The sequence below is a fragment of the Colletotrichum jinshuiense genome, chromosome 3 (genome assembly GCF_051148585.1).
Source record: "Colletotrichum jinshuiense chromosome 3, complete sequence".
Classification (NCBI taxonomy): domain Eukaryota; kingdom Fungi; phylum Ascomycota; class Sordariomycetes; order Glomerellales; family Glomerellaceae; genus Colletotrichum; species Colletotrichum jinshuiense.
The window spans coordinates 5,023,869-5,041,402 of record NC_139310.1 but is presented as its reverse complement, the minus strand read 5'-3'; the positions used below and the strand labels follow the sequence as shown (position 1 = coordinate 5,041,402).

The 17,534-nt window shown below is 53.2% G+C and overlaps 4 protein-coding genes across 4 annotated transcripts; 1 reads left to right on the top strand and 3 right to left on the bottom strand.

The window, feature by feature from the left end:
• Positions 1-231: 231 nt before the first annotated feature.
• On the bottom strand, positions 232-2,592 carry EsH8_III_001316 (uncharacterized protein; the record flags this gene model as incomplete). Its single annotated transcript, XM_083263041.1, has 5 exons — positions 232-1,340; positions 1,385-1,512; positions 2,135-2,193; positions 2,257-2,428; positions 2,486-2,592. 5 exons carry the CDS (start codon positions 2,590-2,592, stop codon positions 232-234), a joined length of 1,575 nt encoding a protein of 524 aa, XP_083123528.1.
• Positions 2,593-3,050: 458 nt separating this feature from the next.
• Positions 3,051-3,971, bottom strand: EsH8_III_001315 (Isy1-like splicing factor; the record flags this gene model as incomplete). Its single annotated transcript, XM_083263040.1, has 2 exons — positions 3,051-3,782; positions 3,834-3,971. The coding sequence occupies 2 exons, from the start codon at positions 3,969-3,971 to the stop codon at positions 3,051-3,053; spliced, it is 870 nt and encodes a 289-aa protein (XP_083123527.1).
• Positions 3,972-4,133: 162 nt separating this feature from the next.
• EsH8_III_001314 (ER membrane protein complex subunit 1) lies at positions 4,134-7,096 on the top strand (the record flags this gene model as incomplete). Its single annotated transcript, XM_083263039.1, has 2 exons — positions 4,134-7,010; positions 7,061-7,096. 2 exons carry the CDS (start codon positions 4,134-4,136, stop codon positions 7,094-7,096), a joined length of 2,913 nt encoding a protein of 970 aa, XP_083123526.1.
• A 115-nt stretch (positions 7,097-7,211) lies between these two features.
• EsH8_III_001313 (uncharacterized protein) lies at positions 7,212-8,111 on the bottom strand (the record flags this gene model as incomplete). Its single annotated transcript, XM_083263038.1, has 1 exon — positions 7,212-8,111. One exon carries the CDS (start codon positions 8,109-8,111, stop codon positions 7,212-7,214), a length of 900 nt encoding a protein of 299 aa, XP_083123525.1.
• Positions 8,112-17,534: the final 9,423 nt, after the last annotated feature.

The following is a 17,534-nucleotide window of genomic DNA, read 5'->3' as shown; positions in this document are numbered from 1 at the left end:
CCATCATCTACCACGCTACTTTTCGATGTTGATGATCAGGTCATGTTTACTTTGTGACGTGATTGTCATCCTTCGGTCCCCCACTGGGTACTGATTGCGAGATTCGTATCTACAAGACTAAAGATACTGGTCCACGTCAAGAAGTGGGAAACCTCGGAAGAGATATTATTCGTTCTCTTACGTAGATGTTACTAACCAGTATCAAGAGTCCATAGGCTCCAGTCTTTCTAGTCATCGGTCATCACCCTTGTTCCTCTGTTTCTCGTTCTGACGCTCCGCATACTCTTTGATCCCCTCCAATACCTTGCACTGCTCGTGGTCATCGGCTGACATGGCGTATCCAAGACTCGGCTTCGCAAACTCTGGCATCTTCTCCCAGGTCTCATCGAAGCCACCAGCGGCCCATTCCTCTTCCGTCGGCAAGGGCGGGTCGACGGCGACGACCTCCGGGTGACAGTAGTCGGGGCCGGCAAGGGCAACTTCCTGGATCCAGGCGAGAATCGGAGCGCGACTGGTGATGAGAATACATTCGACGTAGTGAACCTCGCCGGAGCTGAAGACGGTGCAGCCGTGCTGGGTGAACGAGGCGGTGCTGGTATTTCCGCCAGGTTTGGCGAGAGCTGTGAGGGCTGGGGTGTCATCGGTGATGTACGCGCGCGCTCGGCGGGGAAGGAACTCCTTGAAGGGGCCATGAGAAAGTTCGATGATGTCGGTGGTACCGCCGAGCAATGAGAGGGTGCTGAGCCTGTGGCCGATGGCGGACCAAGTGCTGGGGTCGTCGAGGGTTTTGGTCGCATGGTCAGCGCCGAGGCCGATACCGATGATGTCGAGGCGGGCGGTCGAGGAGATGAGGGCAGGAACAACCTCGTTGAGAACGTATCGGATGTGCGCCTCGGGGTCTTTGTTCTTGGGGATCGAGTGAAGCTTTGGGTTGTTGACACGGCCGTGATGGACCATGCTCCTCCGAGGGACGGCAACAGCGGAAACAGGGCTCAGGGCCTTCTTTCCCTCTGGCCACCACCAGAGCTCGCCAGTGTTCGCAAGTATGATGCCCGGCGGGGAAGGGTTAACAGCGGATGTGGCTTGACGAAGAATATCCTTGACAACCGAGACCATGCTGCCCTTGTTGATTCCTCCAGGGCCGTTGGCAACTCGGAGGGCAAGATTGCCCAAGTCTTGGTTAGGCTCACCAAATATGACAACCACTCGGGACTTTGAGGCGAGGTTGTCACTAACAAAGATGGGGACATTAGGAGAGGCGAGCTGGGCGCCGAGCGGCAGTAAAACTTTGGCCATACCCTCATTTTCAAGGCGGGTGTGAACGATATCGCGAATGGCTTCTGTTGAGAATCAGTTGAAATATACTAGAATGACTTATGCGCACGCAAGTACTTGCCGTTGAAGTGAAATCGCTGGCGGTCATTGACTCGCAGGTTCTTGCTCAGGAGGTACTTGAAGTAGTAATTGGGCTCTTCAATGTTGCGAACCTCGTCTTGGTCGTTGACAAAGTAGCTACGAATGTTAGCTTTTGCTGCAAATAACAAATAAGAAAGATGCATGCCCGAGATCCTTCAGGTTGGAAGGGAACATAGGGTCTTTTGGGAGACTCGACCAGTGACGGCGAAACATGTTGGCTTGGTGATGAACCGCAGAGTATGGCAAAGAGACGGCTTGCAGTATTTGGTGGCAGAAGCTAAGGACGAGGTAGATTGAGAGGAGAGGAGAGGGATGAGAATTAGTAGGCAGCAAGATGGTTTAAAAGAAGTGAAGCAAACTGTAGAATAGGAGTGGTATGTATTCCGATATCATGACAGGTAGCCGCACCAATTGTACCTTCCTCTCTAGAAATGTATCAAAACACAGGAGCAAACCATTCAACCAGACATGATCCCACGTTTATTGTTCATTGTTCATCGGAGATGTTGTAGTTGTACATTTGCTTGTTAGTTATATCTGTACATATCCTCTCTCAGGCTGCCGCCATGCGACCAAACTCCAAATCCCAAACTGTCTATAGGTGCCCAAACTCGGGGACATGCCACGCCATTGACAAGGGCGTGCCTTATTTTGTATTTTACAGTGGCACGTATGCGCCGCACTCATTTGTATCGTACCCCCGTCCTCGATCGTTTACCAACTGGCCTTCTTGACACCAGGCAGGTTGCCCTCGTACGCTTGCATGCGGAAGTTGAACTGGAATTCAAGTTAAAACGCTGCGCTGGTGGTCCAAATGCGATCGCAATTTCTTGTACGTACCCTCGTCATCTTAAAGTCACGGAAGATACCCCTTGCCTTGCCGCCCAAGATGCATCGGTTGCGGATCTGGGTCGACCGCGTGTAGCAGTGCATCTGACCCAATTGAAGTTGGGCCTCGGCACGCACACGGGGAGGAAGCGTCGTGTTCTGGATAATGTAGCGGAGAGCTTGCCTGTTCGCGAAGCGTCAGTCTCGATGCATTTACCGTGGTGGTATTTGCGCTACTAACCTCTCGGGCTCGTTCTCCATGAAGACCTGACGCTTCGTGTGGTCACGAATCGTCCGGATGTTGACGAAGCAGCCCAGATCGAGCTTTTTGGCACGGAACATCGACATTTTGGCGGCGGTTGTGGCGGATTGGAGGGGGTGTCGCTGGTCGTGCGATCAAAAAGTTGAGCTTCGAAGCTCGAATTCGCGGCGCGGAAGTTCGCAGACGGTCACGTGTTGCGTCTTATCTTATCGGCATTCCGACGTCTCTCGACGAGCCCACCGACACCATGCCCCTCGGCCAACTCTCAGTTTACTTACTCCAGAAGCTAGCTGAACGAGTAGCACCGCCTTGTCATGTTCGAATTCTTAGCAGGATCAAGTTGATGGAAAAAAGAATTTTGGTATTTAATTAGCCGTAAGCACTCCCGAGAACGCCAGCCATCATCACAGGCTATGACAGAGCTTCCAACATTGCAATATGATACAACAGCCGCGCAACATTTTCAACGAGTCCGTTGCCCCTCCAATGAAATAACACAGGTCGCCATCGCAAGCGGCGAAAAAAGCAGCACAGCATGATGCCGCTATAATTGGTCCAAGAGCTTCTGCCGCCGCCTGTTGATCAACTCCTCTTGCACCTCCTCCATCGTTGGCAGTTCCCAGCCCTTTCCGTCGCCCGTGTCGCCTGGCAGTGGTTCCCAGTCGGGTGGTGGTTGCTGTTTACCCTTCTTTGCCATGTGCTCGAATGCCTCCTCCTCCTTCGCAAGTTCGTACGCCAGCAGTTCCTCGTCCTCTTCATCAGGCGCGTAGCCGTAGTAGGCTGCATCGACTTGTTTCCGCAAGTCGTCCCTCGTTTCCAATGGCTTCTCGTCCGTTGCTTTCACTCTTGCGGCATCGAATAGCTCCTTAACTCCCGGAAGGTCTCGCGCGCGTCCAAAATAGCGGTAACCTTTGCCGCCGCCTGGTATCTCTCGTCCCTGCTCGTCGTAGATTTTCCCGCCACCGCGCATGTAATTGGGCCCGCCTAAATTCCGTATTTGCACCTCCCACATATACTTCTCCCTCATGAGTTTGTTGATCTCGTCGTTGAGGTCGCGGATTTGGTAGTCGCTCAGCGCGGTGTCTTGGATCTTGGAGACCTTGCGCGAGATCTCCTTCAGAACCTGGCCACGCCACTTCTCGCATGAAGGTATGGAATCGACCTCGGTGATTACTCTCGGCCGCCTTGTCCTGCCAATGTCGATAATGCCCAGGTCCGCTGCTTGCGCTTCGCGGAAGCGAAAGAGCATGCTCTGCGCCTTTTCCGAATTTCGCGCCTGCACATGTTAGCTCGCTGCTACCAAAGACCAGACATCCGTGATACTTACCATCTTGTCAACTTTGAGGACCGGAGGGGCGTTGGGCTTCCTGAAATGGAGTCGTGTTCGGCTCTGGAGGTGAAAGTCGCACGGCAGGGCCTTGTGAAAGCTTTCGGCCGTCAATGTTGCGCGCCTAGCACGGGCCATTCCCCACACCCAATCAGCCACGCCGCCAACGGGAGTGTGGGGCTATCCACCGACAAGGTACGCTGTACTTTGTACAGCGCCCTCCCACCACAAGTGACGTTCGAGCTTCACACTTTTGGAGCTGTCCTACGCCACGACAAGCTCAGAACACCACCCATCACCATGCGTCTCCCGACGCTGCTTCTTGCAGCTACATCGCTGGTCGGCGCGGTGTTTGTCGACGAAGTTGGCGACATTGATTACCACCACGAACTCATCGGCATCCCCCAGGTCGAGACCACACTCTTCCACAAGCCCCGGCGCGACGACAAGGCTTCCTTGCTCTACACCCTCAGCGACGTTGGTGTGCTCGGATCCGTCAACCCAAGCAATGGTGCTGTCGTCTGGCGCCAGTTTCTAACGGGAAGCATCACGAATGGCGGCGGACACCTGCGAGCGGCCGAGGGCGAAGACTGGATTGTGTCTGCGTATGGCCATTCAGTCCATGCCTGGAACGCCTTGTCGGGTAGAAACGCGTGGTGGATTGACTTTACGGGCGAGATAAGGGATTTGGAGGTGATGGAAATGACAGAGAATGGACGCAAGGATGTCCTGGCGCTCTTCGAAGAGGAGGATGGCACTTCAGTCCTCAGAAGACTCAACGGCGGCGACGGCAGCGTGGTTTGGGAGTTCAGGGATGCGAGCAAAATCAACCCGCTCCAGATTTCCAACAACATCGAGAAGATCTTTGTGGTCAGTCTCTACGGAAACGACGGCTTCTGGGCTGTGCGGGTATCTGTCCACGATACTCTCACCGGCAAGCGCATCGACGATATCAGCCTCGGCAGCAAGGGCGACGTGACAGATAAGAGGGATGTCATGTTCGTGGGCGCCAACTCGGCATCTCCCATCGTCGCCTGGCTCGACAGCGACCACACCAAGCTGAAGGTCAACGTTCTCGGCACAAAGTCGAAGCAGGAATTCCCCCTGCCTTACCCCAGAACGCTGGATGTAGCCATTCATGCCCCGCACCACCTGCACGCGGAACCCCATTTCCTGGTCCACAGCAGGTCTGACACCAATAGCCACAAGGGTGAAGTCTACCATGTCAATATCAAAACCAACGCCGTCACAAAGCACCACGAGCTACCTGATCTACCAGGTCTGGGCGCTTTCTCGACTAGCTCGGAGGGTGCTAATGTCTGGTTCACGCGCATCACAAACGAGGAAGTCATTCTGACATCCTCGGGCTCGGAGGCTGTTCTTGGACAGTGGGCGTACAAGGAAGGCACAGAGAGCATCTCGGCCTACCACGCCGTGTCTGAGGTCATCAAGAAGGCCGGCGACAACTTTGCTGTTCGTTGCGCTGCTGTTACCGCCTCTGATGACTGGGTCCTGGTCCGCAACGGAGAGCTGGCTTGGAGTCGCCCCGAAGGACTCAGTGGTGGCGTTGCCGCGGCCTTTGCTGAGATTCCCGAAAGTGAGGATCTGGCCAAGACACTTGAGGCGGAGGCGCACGATAATGTTTTGTCCGCCTACATCCACCGTGTCAAACGCCACTTCGACGATCTCGCCTACCTGCCGGACTACCTCGCTTCGATTCCCCAGCGCCTGGTTAGCAGCATTACTGGAGCCGAGCTCTCTGCCAAGGAGGGTCTCTTTCGGGATGCCTTCGGGTTCAACAAGATTGTGGTCCTGGCTACTCGACGAGGCAAGCTGTTCGGTATCGACGTCGGCAAGCATGGCAAAGTTATCTGGAAGCTCGACGCCTCTAGCATTCCTCCATGGGGAGCTTGGGACGTCACGGGCATCTTTGTTGATGATTCGAAGTCCACCGTTACTGTTCGCAGCTACTCGGGAGGCTATGTGGTTGCCAAAACAGACACTGGAAAGCTGGTCGATGGTATGCCCGAGGGCTCCTGGGTGGAGACCCAAGCTGCTGCCATCGTTGATAGCCCATCGGGCCAGTGGCTTGCCCCTGTTGGTGTTGGTGGCGCCATTGGCGATGTTCCTGCTGCTTGGAAACCAGAGCAGACCGTCGTCGTTCGCGGCTTGAACGGCGAGATCAAGGGCCTGACTTACATCGAGGACGATGGCACCGGCAAGGAGCAGGTCGCTTGGGAGTTTGCTCCGCCCGCTGGGTATGAGATCGTTGATATTGCAGCCCGACCTGCCCACGATCCGATTGCTTCCATTGGGCGCGTGCTCGGCGACAGACGTGTTAAGTACAAGTATCTGAACGCCAACACCATCGTTGTGTCTGCATACAATGCCGCCAAGTCTTCCCTCAACATCTACCTTGTCGACTCAGTTTCAGGCTTGGTTCTTCACTCCGCTACACACGAAGGAGTTGATGGTAGCAAGAACATTGAGTGCACTCTGGCCGAGAACTGGTTCGTCTGCACGTTCTTCGGCCAATATGCGCTTAAGGACGACGCCGGCCAGCCTCTTTCAGGCCAATCCCTCAAGGGCCATCAGATCGTTGTCTCCGACTTGTACGAGAGTGACTACGCTGACGACCGAGGCCCGCTGGGTGATGCTGCCAACTTCTCCTCCACCAACCCCGTCGACACCCCGACCGGTGCCCCTCTCCCGTCAGTCGTCAGCCAGGCTTGGATTCTGTCTGCTCCTCTGGCTGTTTTGGCAGTTACTCAGACCCGCCAGGGCATTACCAGCCGTCACGTGCTTGGCTACCTTCCCGAGACCCACGCCATTGTTGGATTGCCGCGCCAGCTTCTTGAGCCGCGCCGACCTGTTGGGCGTGACCCGACACCTGCGGAGATGGAGGCCGAAGGTTTGATCAAGTACCACCCGGCTTTGGAGATCGACCCAAGACAGATTATTACCCACCAGCGCGACGTCATCGGCGTCCAGAAGATTATTACGTCGCCTACCATTGTGGAGAGCACTAGCTTGATCTTCTCATTCGGCGTTGATGTATTTGGCAGCCGTGTTGCCCCCAGCTTTGCCTTTGATATCCTTGGCAAGGGCTTCAACAAGATTAGCCTGATTTCGACTGTTCTCGCGCTCACTGCTGGTGTTGCCGTGTTGGGCCCTATTGTAAGTTTTCTGGTCTCAGCATTTTGTTTTCTCTACTAACAGCGAGCTAGGTCCGCAAGAAGCAGACGAACCTGAGATGGGCTTAGATAGTGTATGATATGACATGACATAATAAAAGTGTTTGAGTTTGTGGAGCTACTTTCAATGTGCGATGCTTTTTGTCTGCGACGTCTGTCTCCCTGCTGGACGCCTGATCATCTCCTAGATCGTTATCGACGAAATGATCCCCTGACTGCTGCCTATATATAAGACATTGCTATTCCTCTCCGTCCGCCCAAGCGCCGTAGAAGTCGATCCCTGCACCGTCGCCAACTTGGTCACCTTGCCCGCTGGGTCAACCTTGATAACGGAGTTCTGCGTGTTGGTAGCAATGTATGCATTGCCCCCCGCATCAAACACAAAGTCGTCGCCGGGCGAGTTGTTAAAGATGGTGCTCACAGTACCAGGTTTACCACTAGCGTCGATGGGGAGCTTGTTGAAGGTGTTCTGCCCGATGTTGGTAAAGTACAAGCTGCCGTCGCGGAACTTCATCCCGTCGATGCCGAAAGGCAGGAAGCCCTGCGGGTTCATCGACTTGTGCGCCAGCAGCACCGAGTACGCCCCCGTCGAGAAGTCCATCTTGTACACCGCGCCCGCCGCGGCGTCGCCGATGAGCAGCGTGTTGTTGGTCGCGTCGTGGTCGAGCTTGGCGAGGCCGTTGAACAGTTTGCTCTCTGGCACAATCTTCACGACGGAGGCCTTTGGCGCAGGCCCGGTGAGGTCGACCTTCCAGACGCCCCACGACCCGGGGGTGTTCGTTCCCGCGCGGTACTTGCCAGCGATGACGGCCCAGATGTCGGGGGACATCTCGACGAGGCCGCCTGTCGCGTAGGCGTCGGCGAAGGTGTGGAGCTTCGAGGACGTCTTGGTGAAGGGGTCGACGGACCAGAGTTCGGGCTGGTCCATGCGGGTCACAAGGAGGGCGCCATTGGACCGGGCCGCGAGGTTTTCGATCCAGCCGTTTTGAAAGCGGTAGACTTCCGTCGGGGTAGACTGGCGGGAGAGGAGGGCTGCACCGGTGACAGATGTCAAGAAGAAGGGGAGGAAGGAGGATGGATGCATTTTGGAGGCTGGCCGAATGTGGTGAAGCTATTCACAAGGGTTGAAGTTAATATTGACGGACGAGGTACGATCTTGATCTCCACGGGTTCTATTTCTACGGGAACTGTCGGCTTCTTTAAAAGCGAAACAAGATAGAATACAAAACCCTTTCTCAGCGGTTTCGTTCATCCCTGGTAAGTAGGCCAATATCGCCGGACTATCATGAAATGAGCTGGTCGTCTTGCCTAAACTTCCGTGACGCCGGAAGAACCACGAAATTTGGATGGAACACAACAATGAGCCATCCGCACTTGTAACATGGCTAATGGGCATTCCGATCATCATCCTCGGCAGTTTGGTCTCAACCGGAAGCCCGCAAAGACGGCCCCGACTGCTTTAGCCGGAGGAAGATTTTATTTGCTTCTTATGAATGGGAATATCCGCCGGCTATTACCCACTGGGAGATCATTGTCACTGGACCCGGTTGTTTCTTTTGCCATCCGCTTTGCGGGGAAAAGCGAGATAACCTTAAATTGCCCTCCCGCTGTCAAACATGGCCCAGGAGGTCCACCTGAAGTTGACCCGGCACTGGGTTCCCCGTCCGAAGTCCTCAATTGCCTCATTACGAAGCACATCAGATGAAGGTAAGAGTTTGGGTTCTTCCCAGATGCCCATTCGGGAGCCCCTGATGACTCTCGGAACCGTCGTGGCCCACAGATGTCGTTTGGCCACGGGCCCTCAAGGTTCGGGTGCTACACCGCATCTACCCGGGTACAATTGCATATCTTCCTCCGACACGGGGCTTCGTTCTTGTGATACTAGATTCAATAAAAGGATTTAATGCAAGCCTTCGCAAGGTGGCTTTTCAGCTAAGGTACACCGGCTCCTCCAACCGTAAGGCTAGACTACTCTCAAGGATTCAACACTCCACTGTCAAAGCAGGCTCTGTTACAGTCGGAAAGCCTAGAGAAAAGGCCAAGTCCAACCGGGCTTGGAATGGTTGAATTCGTGCACTTGTTTGTAAAAACTATTATTTGCCTGGTTGCCTTCGTTGCCCAACAAGCGGGCGTTTGCTGCACTTGCCTCCGGCCCCATAGCAACAGGCAGCCTGGCTGCAAAGCTGTTCGGTGAGAACAGCGCCTCGCTATGCTAAGTACTTCTTGGGCTTTAGCTTGGTTGCCTGATGTCTCTTGCAGAGGTCGCGATGGAGACCATTGGGTATTCAGGAAGAATCGGGTCCATGATGATGTTGCCTAGGCTGCAAAGCGGGAAGGGGCTGGCTTCTATGTTTGCTCCAACTCAAGCGCCAACTGCATATGACCGAGCAAACTTTACACCCGTTGGGCGTTGGCAAAAGTGCAAAAGAAGCACAACCAACAGGTTTTTCCAGTTGATGATATCATTCGACAGAAACCAGGTCTCTACCCTGTATCTGCAGAGTGAAGGGGCGCGCAAACAAATTTCCAACCTTTTGGAGCAGACTATCCCATGGGATGTTTCCCCTGCAAGGCGAGAGGGGCAGATGCCTCACGGTTGGCACAGACCATTTTACTCGCGTTGAAGAATTGGAGGGCTAGGGTAGGGCTGCTAACTTCGGCTAGTGCATCCCATGCTGGAGCGGTGAAGCATACATGGACTTTTGGTCAACAACAACAACAAGCACATGCTTGGGCCGGGGCACTAGCAAACAAAGCTTGTTATGCCTGTCATCTGCAGAGGCCAGGGAATACACAGAGAGTGCATATTAACAATCAAGCGCGAGTTCCGCTTGGGAGCGGGTCATTTGAGCCCGGTAGGCACTACCGACTACACCGCTCTGTTATTATGTAACATCGCAGCTATATACACACGCAGGAGGGGCTGAGATATTCAAACCTTCTCCTCACCGATACATCGCCACTTTGTCACATGATACAGAGAGACCTTGTTCCCCCGAAACATGCAGTAGCATAGGTCCATGGGCGACGACAAGGTATTTCCTGCAGGCTCTGTCTTGCCCTCAAACACATGGTTTGCCGCACTGGCACATGATAATAGCCTTGGTGAATCAGGAACATTCTGAGGTGTATGGGCTTCCGTATCGTGCTCAACAGCCTGTTGTGTTCCGCATCAACGACAGCGTATACTGACCTCGGTGAAGAAGGCTTTGTATGACAAGCTGAACAAGCGTGTGACAGAGATTTCTGGCCCGGCATTCCAGCTCCATCATCGGCAGGCGTATGTCGCGCAAAGCGTCTGACAGGAATCGCCAGCGTCCGAGACCCCATGCGTCCTGCGCTTGACCGCACGGCGGATGCCCCTCAGGTTCATGTTGTGAGATGAACCGTCCGCTGTAGAAATGTCTCGAGCGTCAGGCGTTGCGTTGCGCAGGGAGGAACATCGTTCGAGTACAGCACGCGTCGTGACACGGGCTCAACTACTAAGTATCAGCTGTGACTCAACGACGCGTAGCCAGCTCTGGAGATGGCACGCAGGCAGTGGAGACAAAATCTGTCAAGTGTTTTGGGGATCATGGTGATCGCCTTCTGTCATGTGGGAGCGCTGAGAGTTCTTTGTAGGACGATGGTCTGATGTCTACAAGGGGGCGTTCCGGTACCGGAAGTACAGACCGACGAAGTGGCTGCCTGGACTCGCACTCATTTTCGATATAATTTGCCTCTCCAATATCGAAAGAATACAAAACCGTTGCAAAACCTCATTATGGCGTCTTGATAGGCGTTCTATTGAATGCCTAACACCTAAGAGGGGCTATCTATATCTCACGCACCATCCCACGGCCCTTTGATGCGAGGCGAGACCACCACCACCCCAGCGTCGTAGAGATATTCAAATGCCGGTGCCTGATGTTAGATGCCGAAGCTAGATCTCCAGTGAATCAAGGATCACCCATGGTTTGAGAAGAAGAGAGAGAGGCTGATAAGGAAGGTGTGGCATGCCCAGGGTTGGAGATCTACATGGGTAGACGCGCAGTCCAATATCTGCGACATTACAGGGCGGTTGCAAATTGTTTTTTCTTCCAATTAATGCAAAGACAGCATGTCATGGCTTTATCTGGACAGGCGTATATGTGAGAACCCCAGAAAGGCCTTCACCCTACAGTAGCCCCAATATGCCAACCTATCAAGAAGAAGGCGGCCTAAAAGCCCCATTTCATTCTCACCTACCTGTGGGCGGGGATCAATCCCGCTGGGGCCGCCAGGAGTTAGCTTCCAATACAAGGATACATGACACCCGATGTTGTTATGCCTCAGAGTGGACTTGCTCAATCCTTTCGATATCTAAAATGGCGCAACAACAAAAACATACCAGGCCATGCTCTTTTGGCTCATGGTTGGGCAGGGGCACTCGCAAAGTAGCCCTACTCTGTCACCCCAGTTACTCTATCTGTGAGCATGGTCAGATGACTCTGGCTCTGGAAGGAGAGCGAGTTGCCACGATTCGAAGAAAGCCGCCCGACCGAGATCCAGGGCTGCAATAAATCAATTTCGGCCAAAGAAATCAAGGCAACTCATCCAGGCGAAAGATGACGCAGTCCCACAGACAAAGCAGCACATGAAAATGAGGCCCGACGCGGAGATGGCTGGGCTTCAATGCCGCGTGTCTTGTTTTTGAGGCCACAAATTGGGGGAGACGTCGCATTGTGTCGGCACCCGCGTTGAAACAGACTTGGTGGCGCATCCGGTGGCCAAAGGTGGACACTGAGATGAACTTGGATGGCAAACGCTGTAGAACAGAACAGGGCGCGCAGCGCCTTTAAATCCATGATTCGTTGTTGATGATGATCACGGGGTCTAGATGTGATCAACTATAGGTCCATTAGATATGGATGCAGAGGAGATAGAATGTTAGTGTTACTTGACCGGTCAGTTTGTTGTGTAACAGGCCCGGCCCGAGACTCTCATCGCCGTGAAGATCTCTAGATTAGGTCCAAACGACCAGTAATATTGCCCCACCTGTCTCATAAACTGGGAAACATACACGAAGGAGAGATTGTTCCAGCAAAATCATGCATGCCACCCCGGTTTTCGCAAGCCATGGCCGGAACAGCATTGTTACGAGGTCGGGGTTGTCCGGGGCGGTACGTATGTCCCGGCCGGCAGAGCGCCGCCGATCCGATCATCTGATTTGATCCACCATCATCGGGACATCGGGGGCACCCGCATTGCACATATCGGCTCCATATGCTGGCACCCGTCTTACGGCCCCCGCCAGATATGTCGTTGGCGCACAAAGTGGAAAAGGCTGCCGCAATTCCGATACCCCCAAGGACCAAGTGAGCGACGAAGCTAGTGTAGATTTATCCGAGGAACATGTGTGTAGACCAGATGTCTCCGTCGTATCCCTGCATATTATTATCGGTGCCTGATTCACCATCTCGTCTCGCAGCGATGATAGTCGACAACGCGGGACCTGCAGGATGTCGCAAAGTGCTTTGCGAGGCGGGCTAGGGGAAGAAAAAGCAACAACGGCAAGGGGACACGTGGAGGCTACGGAGAAGCCATGCAGGGGCTCAATAAAGGAAGCCCAAGAAATGATGCAACGCTTGCTGCAGTATTTCCGCCCTGCTCTTTGACTCGACGTTTGCCAGGCAACCAGGCTTGGGCAACGTGTGTTGTATTTAGAAGGAATAAGGATTGGAGGTAGTGAGCGAGGCGCATGTCCCCAGCCTTCTCTAACTTAAGAAATTACTTATGCGGCCATCTGCGGCCTAGACATTCACTTTCACACAGACAGCGGGCGCAACGCTGTTTCATCATATTGTTTACTGAACAATAATATCCCCCAGCCTTGCGTGCGAGGCACAAGGCGGCCAGGGAGGAATCAGCCACAACGGACGTCAATGTGTAATGAAGCGAATAGAAATAACACTACTCTAGGCATCTCAACTTGAGGCTGCCTTTCCCATGGACAAATATGTAAGGCAATTTATCGGTGTGGCCCTTCCGGGAGGCTGGCGGCTAAATGATGAAAAGAAACAACTATTTTTACCACATGCCAAAAGACAGAGCGGCTACTGGCCAAACTGTGGAAATTTTGATGAGCAACGCCCGCAGTGCCTGTGCCTCAATTGCTTGATGCAACACGCTCACCAACATGAAAGAAAGAGAAAGCCCAGCGGTGGCGCCTGAATGATTGACGAGGCGACCCGGGAGCCCAGCAAGGGCAGGCTTAAAGGGGGCATGTTTGCTACGGGCATGGTTTGATTGCTTCCGACTTGGGCCGTCAATTGAAAACAATATTCGGTGAAATGTCATATAATTGTATCTGCCTTCACAGGGTTCCTGGGTGCGGCTGAAACCTCGGTTCCGTACATGGCCGAGGGGTTGCCTTGTTGCCTTTTGGAATCAGATTAAAAGGATCCTCGGTAGGCGACAGCGGCATCCTCAACGCCGGCGGAAAACGGCGGTCTGTGGCCGACGCCCCCAGTTACCGAGGCCAGAATCCTCCGATCGGTTCGGCAAGGCCAGTCATTTCTCGGGCAGGCGCAGGATTCTGTTTTCAAAGGTCTCTCGTTTTGTTTTTCTCCTGTCCGCCGAGACATGATGTGACTCCTCATAGAAAGGTCGGCCTATTGAGCAAGAGGGTCACGGCTTATCTGGCTTGTTTATAGAGAAATGAGGCTGTAAACGGGTGATGATGGCGCGGCCTGAGCTCCGAAGATCCGGATGATCTGCAGGTTGTGAGGTGACGTCGGAACGTAGCCGTCGAATGGAGGAATCCAGGGATCCGCGGCCCCATTGGTAGTCTTCCTAGGTAATCCCTCAGCCTGGGCCCAAGGCAACCGCGATGAACCGGGCGATGGCGAAGGCAATAATTGTATTGAATGGGTGTGCCTGCCAAGCTACGCAACCTGATTTTCCTAGGATGTGCGGGCGGCCATTCTTTAAGAAGAAACGCGCGACATACCGAAGGGCGGACTATCAGGGTACAGAGGGGCGTCTAAGACAAATGCGTTTGATAGCCGCTGTCGCTGTGTCAATCAGGTGGTGGGGTGACGCTTTGAGCTGACGGATCAGAATCATAAGGGAATTGATCCTCTGTAACTAACCTCGGACAAGGGCGGCGTGTCATTGGCCAATGGCAAGCACAAGTATTACTCTGCTTGTCCGTACACGTGACCACATTCACCTTGGACGTGGGGCCTCTCTTTGTAATATTGACCTCACATCACCAACCTCACCAAAGGGTTGGCCTCTTCAGACTGTTTGGAGTTTTACTTGGAGTTCAGATGCACTGACAAAACTCCAAACTGAGATGCATGGCTTTTCTGGCCGTAACCATCGACTGACTGTGACCATATTCGAGTTGGCGGCATTGGACCCTTTGATTTCATTTCTTTGGCTTCCAAGCCAAGCATGGAATACACTGGTCGGTCAAAGACTAATAGTTGAGCCCCGGGCAGCAATATGTTTCTGTAGCATACATGATAGTATATCAAACCAACCAGGGTTTTTGGGTGTCAGATTCCCGGCCGCACCTGGCCGGCCACAAAGGCCGCTGCGTTGTTCAATTCAGCCAGCCACAGACCACAACAAGGCCCAGCGCATAGGGAAACAATGCATAACGAGGCATTTGATTCGTGCTGAACCAAGAAAAAGGCGGCCGCAAGCCTCGTTTTCTCATCCTATATATCAGGCCTCACTGAGATTTGAAATGCGACGTGTCAAAAATCAACGTGAGGTTCTTTCATTATCCACAAAGGTGGCGGTCTTAAACCCACAACATCAAAACACTTGGGCATCAATTCTAATAAGCTGGTCGTTATTTGTGGAAAATAGAAGTAAGCACATAGTACTACATGTATCTTGTTAAGTCCGTGATTCCAGTCCGAAGCCAATGAAATTGAACGAGACGGTGCAATTACCAGAATAATATGTCAGACTAACAAAATAATCGAGGAGAAGGTGACAACAACATTTCCCGCAAACAACCTCGCAATCTTCTGAGAAATGCCCTTTCGAAGTTGGGGGGAGGGCATATAAATTTCCCGTCTAGTCTTTATATGTTTAGTTGGGCTTTAGAGCTTTCCTCTAACTATATGGTTTAAGTAAGATATCAAGGATTTCGAAAATAACACCGATAGTTTCGTGTCCAGTAGATTGAATTCATGGAAAGTATGTTCCGGTATCTGGAATGTTTGGAAGATCACAATTTCTGATCAGTGCTACGTAGCATCCGGATAACTAAACAAAATCATAATGCACATAATAAGTATCCTGAGGTTTACAGCTGTCTTATTCGCCAAGACTTCACTGCTAGGCTAGAGACGCAGCTGAGGAAAATCTACTAGCGGAAGGCTCCGTGCCGTCACCTGCAAGTTATTGCCCTTTGTTTGGTGCTCGTCTGTTCTCAAATATGCCCCTATTCAGGGGCGCAAAGCCTCCCTACCAATCATCTTGGTCAGAGACTCCATTTTGAAATTGAGGCTCCCGGCTAGGCCAACCTCATCTTACGGACGACACCCACTCTGAGAGTCGATGACAGCCTCGTATGACCCATCCGCTGCGTAGCTGCCTGTTGACCCCCAATTACCGTCCAACTTCGTGGCGTTACCCCTGGAAGCCTACGGTGCACATCTAGGCAGAAGATCCGGATATTGGCCAGCTGACCCGGTGTCTCGGTAACGACCTAGACGCCTATTTCCATGTACTTCTCCGAGCTGAGAGGCAACTTCACGAGCCAACGGCATGATGACCCATCGAAAATCAAAGTGAGGCATGTCTCGCCTCACAGGCTGCCTCACGTGTGAATCGCACACACTGGTTCGTCAAGAAACGACCCCCCTAAGCTTAAGATACGGCCCGACTAGTAGTAGACATCGATAGGAGATGGATATTCTTTGTGGGGGCGGCGGGGTGGGATGGGTTGGCGGAAAGACCGGGGACTGTTGGTCTCGGATTGGAAACACCGTCCAAATTTGCCATGTCTAGGCATCTACAAACGTCGTTAGCTTTGGCTGTGTGATTTGACAAGCTCGTGTACGTGTACTGCTCCAGCTACCATGATAATCGCCTCCTAGCTGAGTCGCCCCCTTACTACGAATCGACTCATGCGGTGCCGGGCTGAGTAATCTCGGGATACTACTATCGATCTAGGTTGAGCGATGAAATGCAGTGTATGATTCGACGCCTGTGAAATTTCAGCTTTCAATGACTCTGTATGGGCCGGCAACCCCGACGGTGGGTGGCTGAGCAAAAGGTGCCGAAGGCCGCTTGTGGCAACGCCACTTTAGCCGACGTCAGCCGCGCCCAGTTCAGCGCCACTGAATGCCCGAGACAGCAGAAGGGAAGCGAGCGAATTTCCAGACATGCGGGTGCCAACATCGTCCCCCCTTGGTGGTCTCTATTGGGCTGTGAAAACCTGCGCTGACGTAAATGAAGCTGTCGCGGGATGTAATAAGTATGTGCAAGTGGCGTATGCTGCCGGGGCGTTGATTCGGTTGCTGCGGAAGTTCATTGCGTGTGTACGGAATACGTAACAGGCAAGGAGCGGGATCCGAGCCTGGGGAAGAGAGACTCAAGGTCTCTCAAATCGACAAAGATAGCCGCGAAGCCGTGGAGGCTGGTTGAGTGTTCTGTGGGACCAGGAGCCTAGTCCCAACATCATCTTGTGCAGGAGAAGAAGAAGTAGAAGAAGGAGAAGTCAGAAGTCATGTTCATGACGGAGCAATGAGACGGGAAACGGCATCGGCATCCTCCTGACATCTGGCATGGGAAGGCTTCAGCCTGCTCCGGCCCGTGAAATTTTGCGAGAATAGATGATCTACCCAAGCGGCTAGGCTGGCAATGCGACGAGCAAGTTTCTTTCACCGAAAATGTCAGACATTGGATGGGAATTCGGCTCTGATGACCAACGCTTACCCCCTCAACCACGGGGAATGTCAGCTTCAACAAATAAAAAAGGCTGAAAACCGCACTTTCCCGTCATGCGGAGATGCGCTCTCAATATGCAAAAAAACAAACACACATCGCAATTTGAGCCGCGAAACAGGAATGTAGCATCATCGCAGCAAAGTGCAAGCTCGGGCATCGATCGCGCTGACTTTCACTGCGGCAGGCAGGCTTGACGAGCCGAGCGAAAGGAAGCCCAATCGGCACCTGAGCCAAAAGCAAGGCAGGATCCTCAGGTGGTAAAAGAAAAAAACCCATGGGTTGTTGTCTTTGACAGGCCGAACGCGAATGGCAACTCTGCGACAGAGTTTCGGCGTTGACGCTGGTCTGGCAAAAATAAATCCTGGCAGACAGGGCGAGAGCTTATCTTAATATATGTCGTTGATTGGCGTGGCTAGGGCGGGGGAGACAGAGATGAACGGACAGAAGAGTTTGTGGGCACTGAGAGGGAGGAGTCAGGTACCCCAAAAATCCACGTTAGTATGGTGCGCGCCCCATGCGGCTCTGCGCTACCTAGACAAGGCAACCATCTGGTCCGCATGCTCCGCTTCTA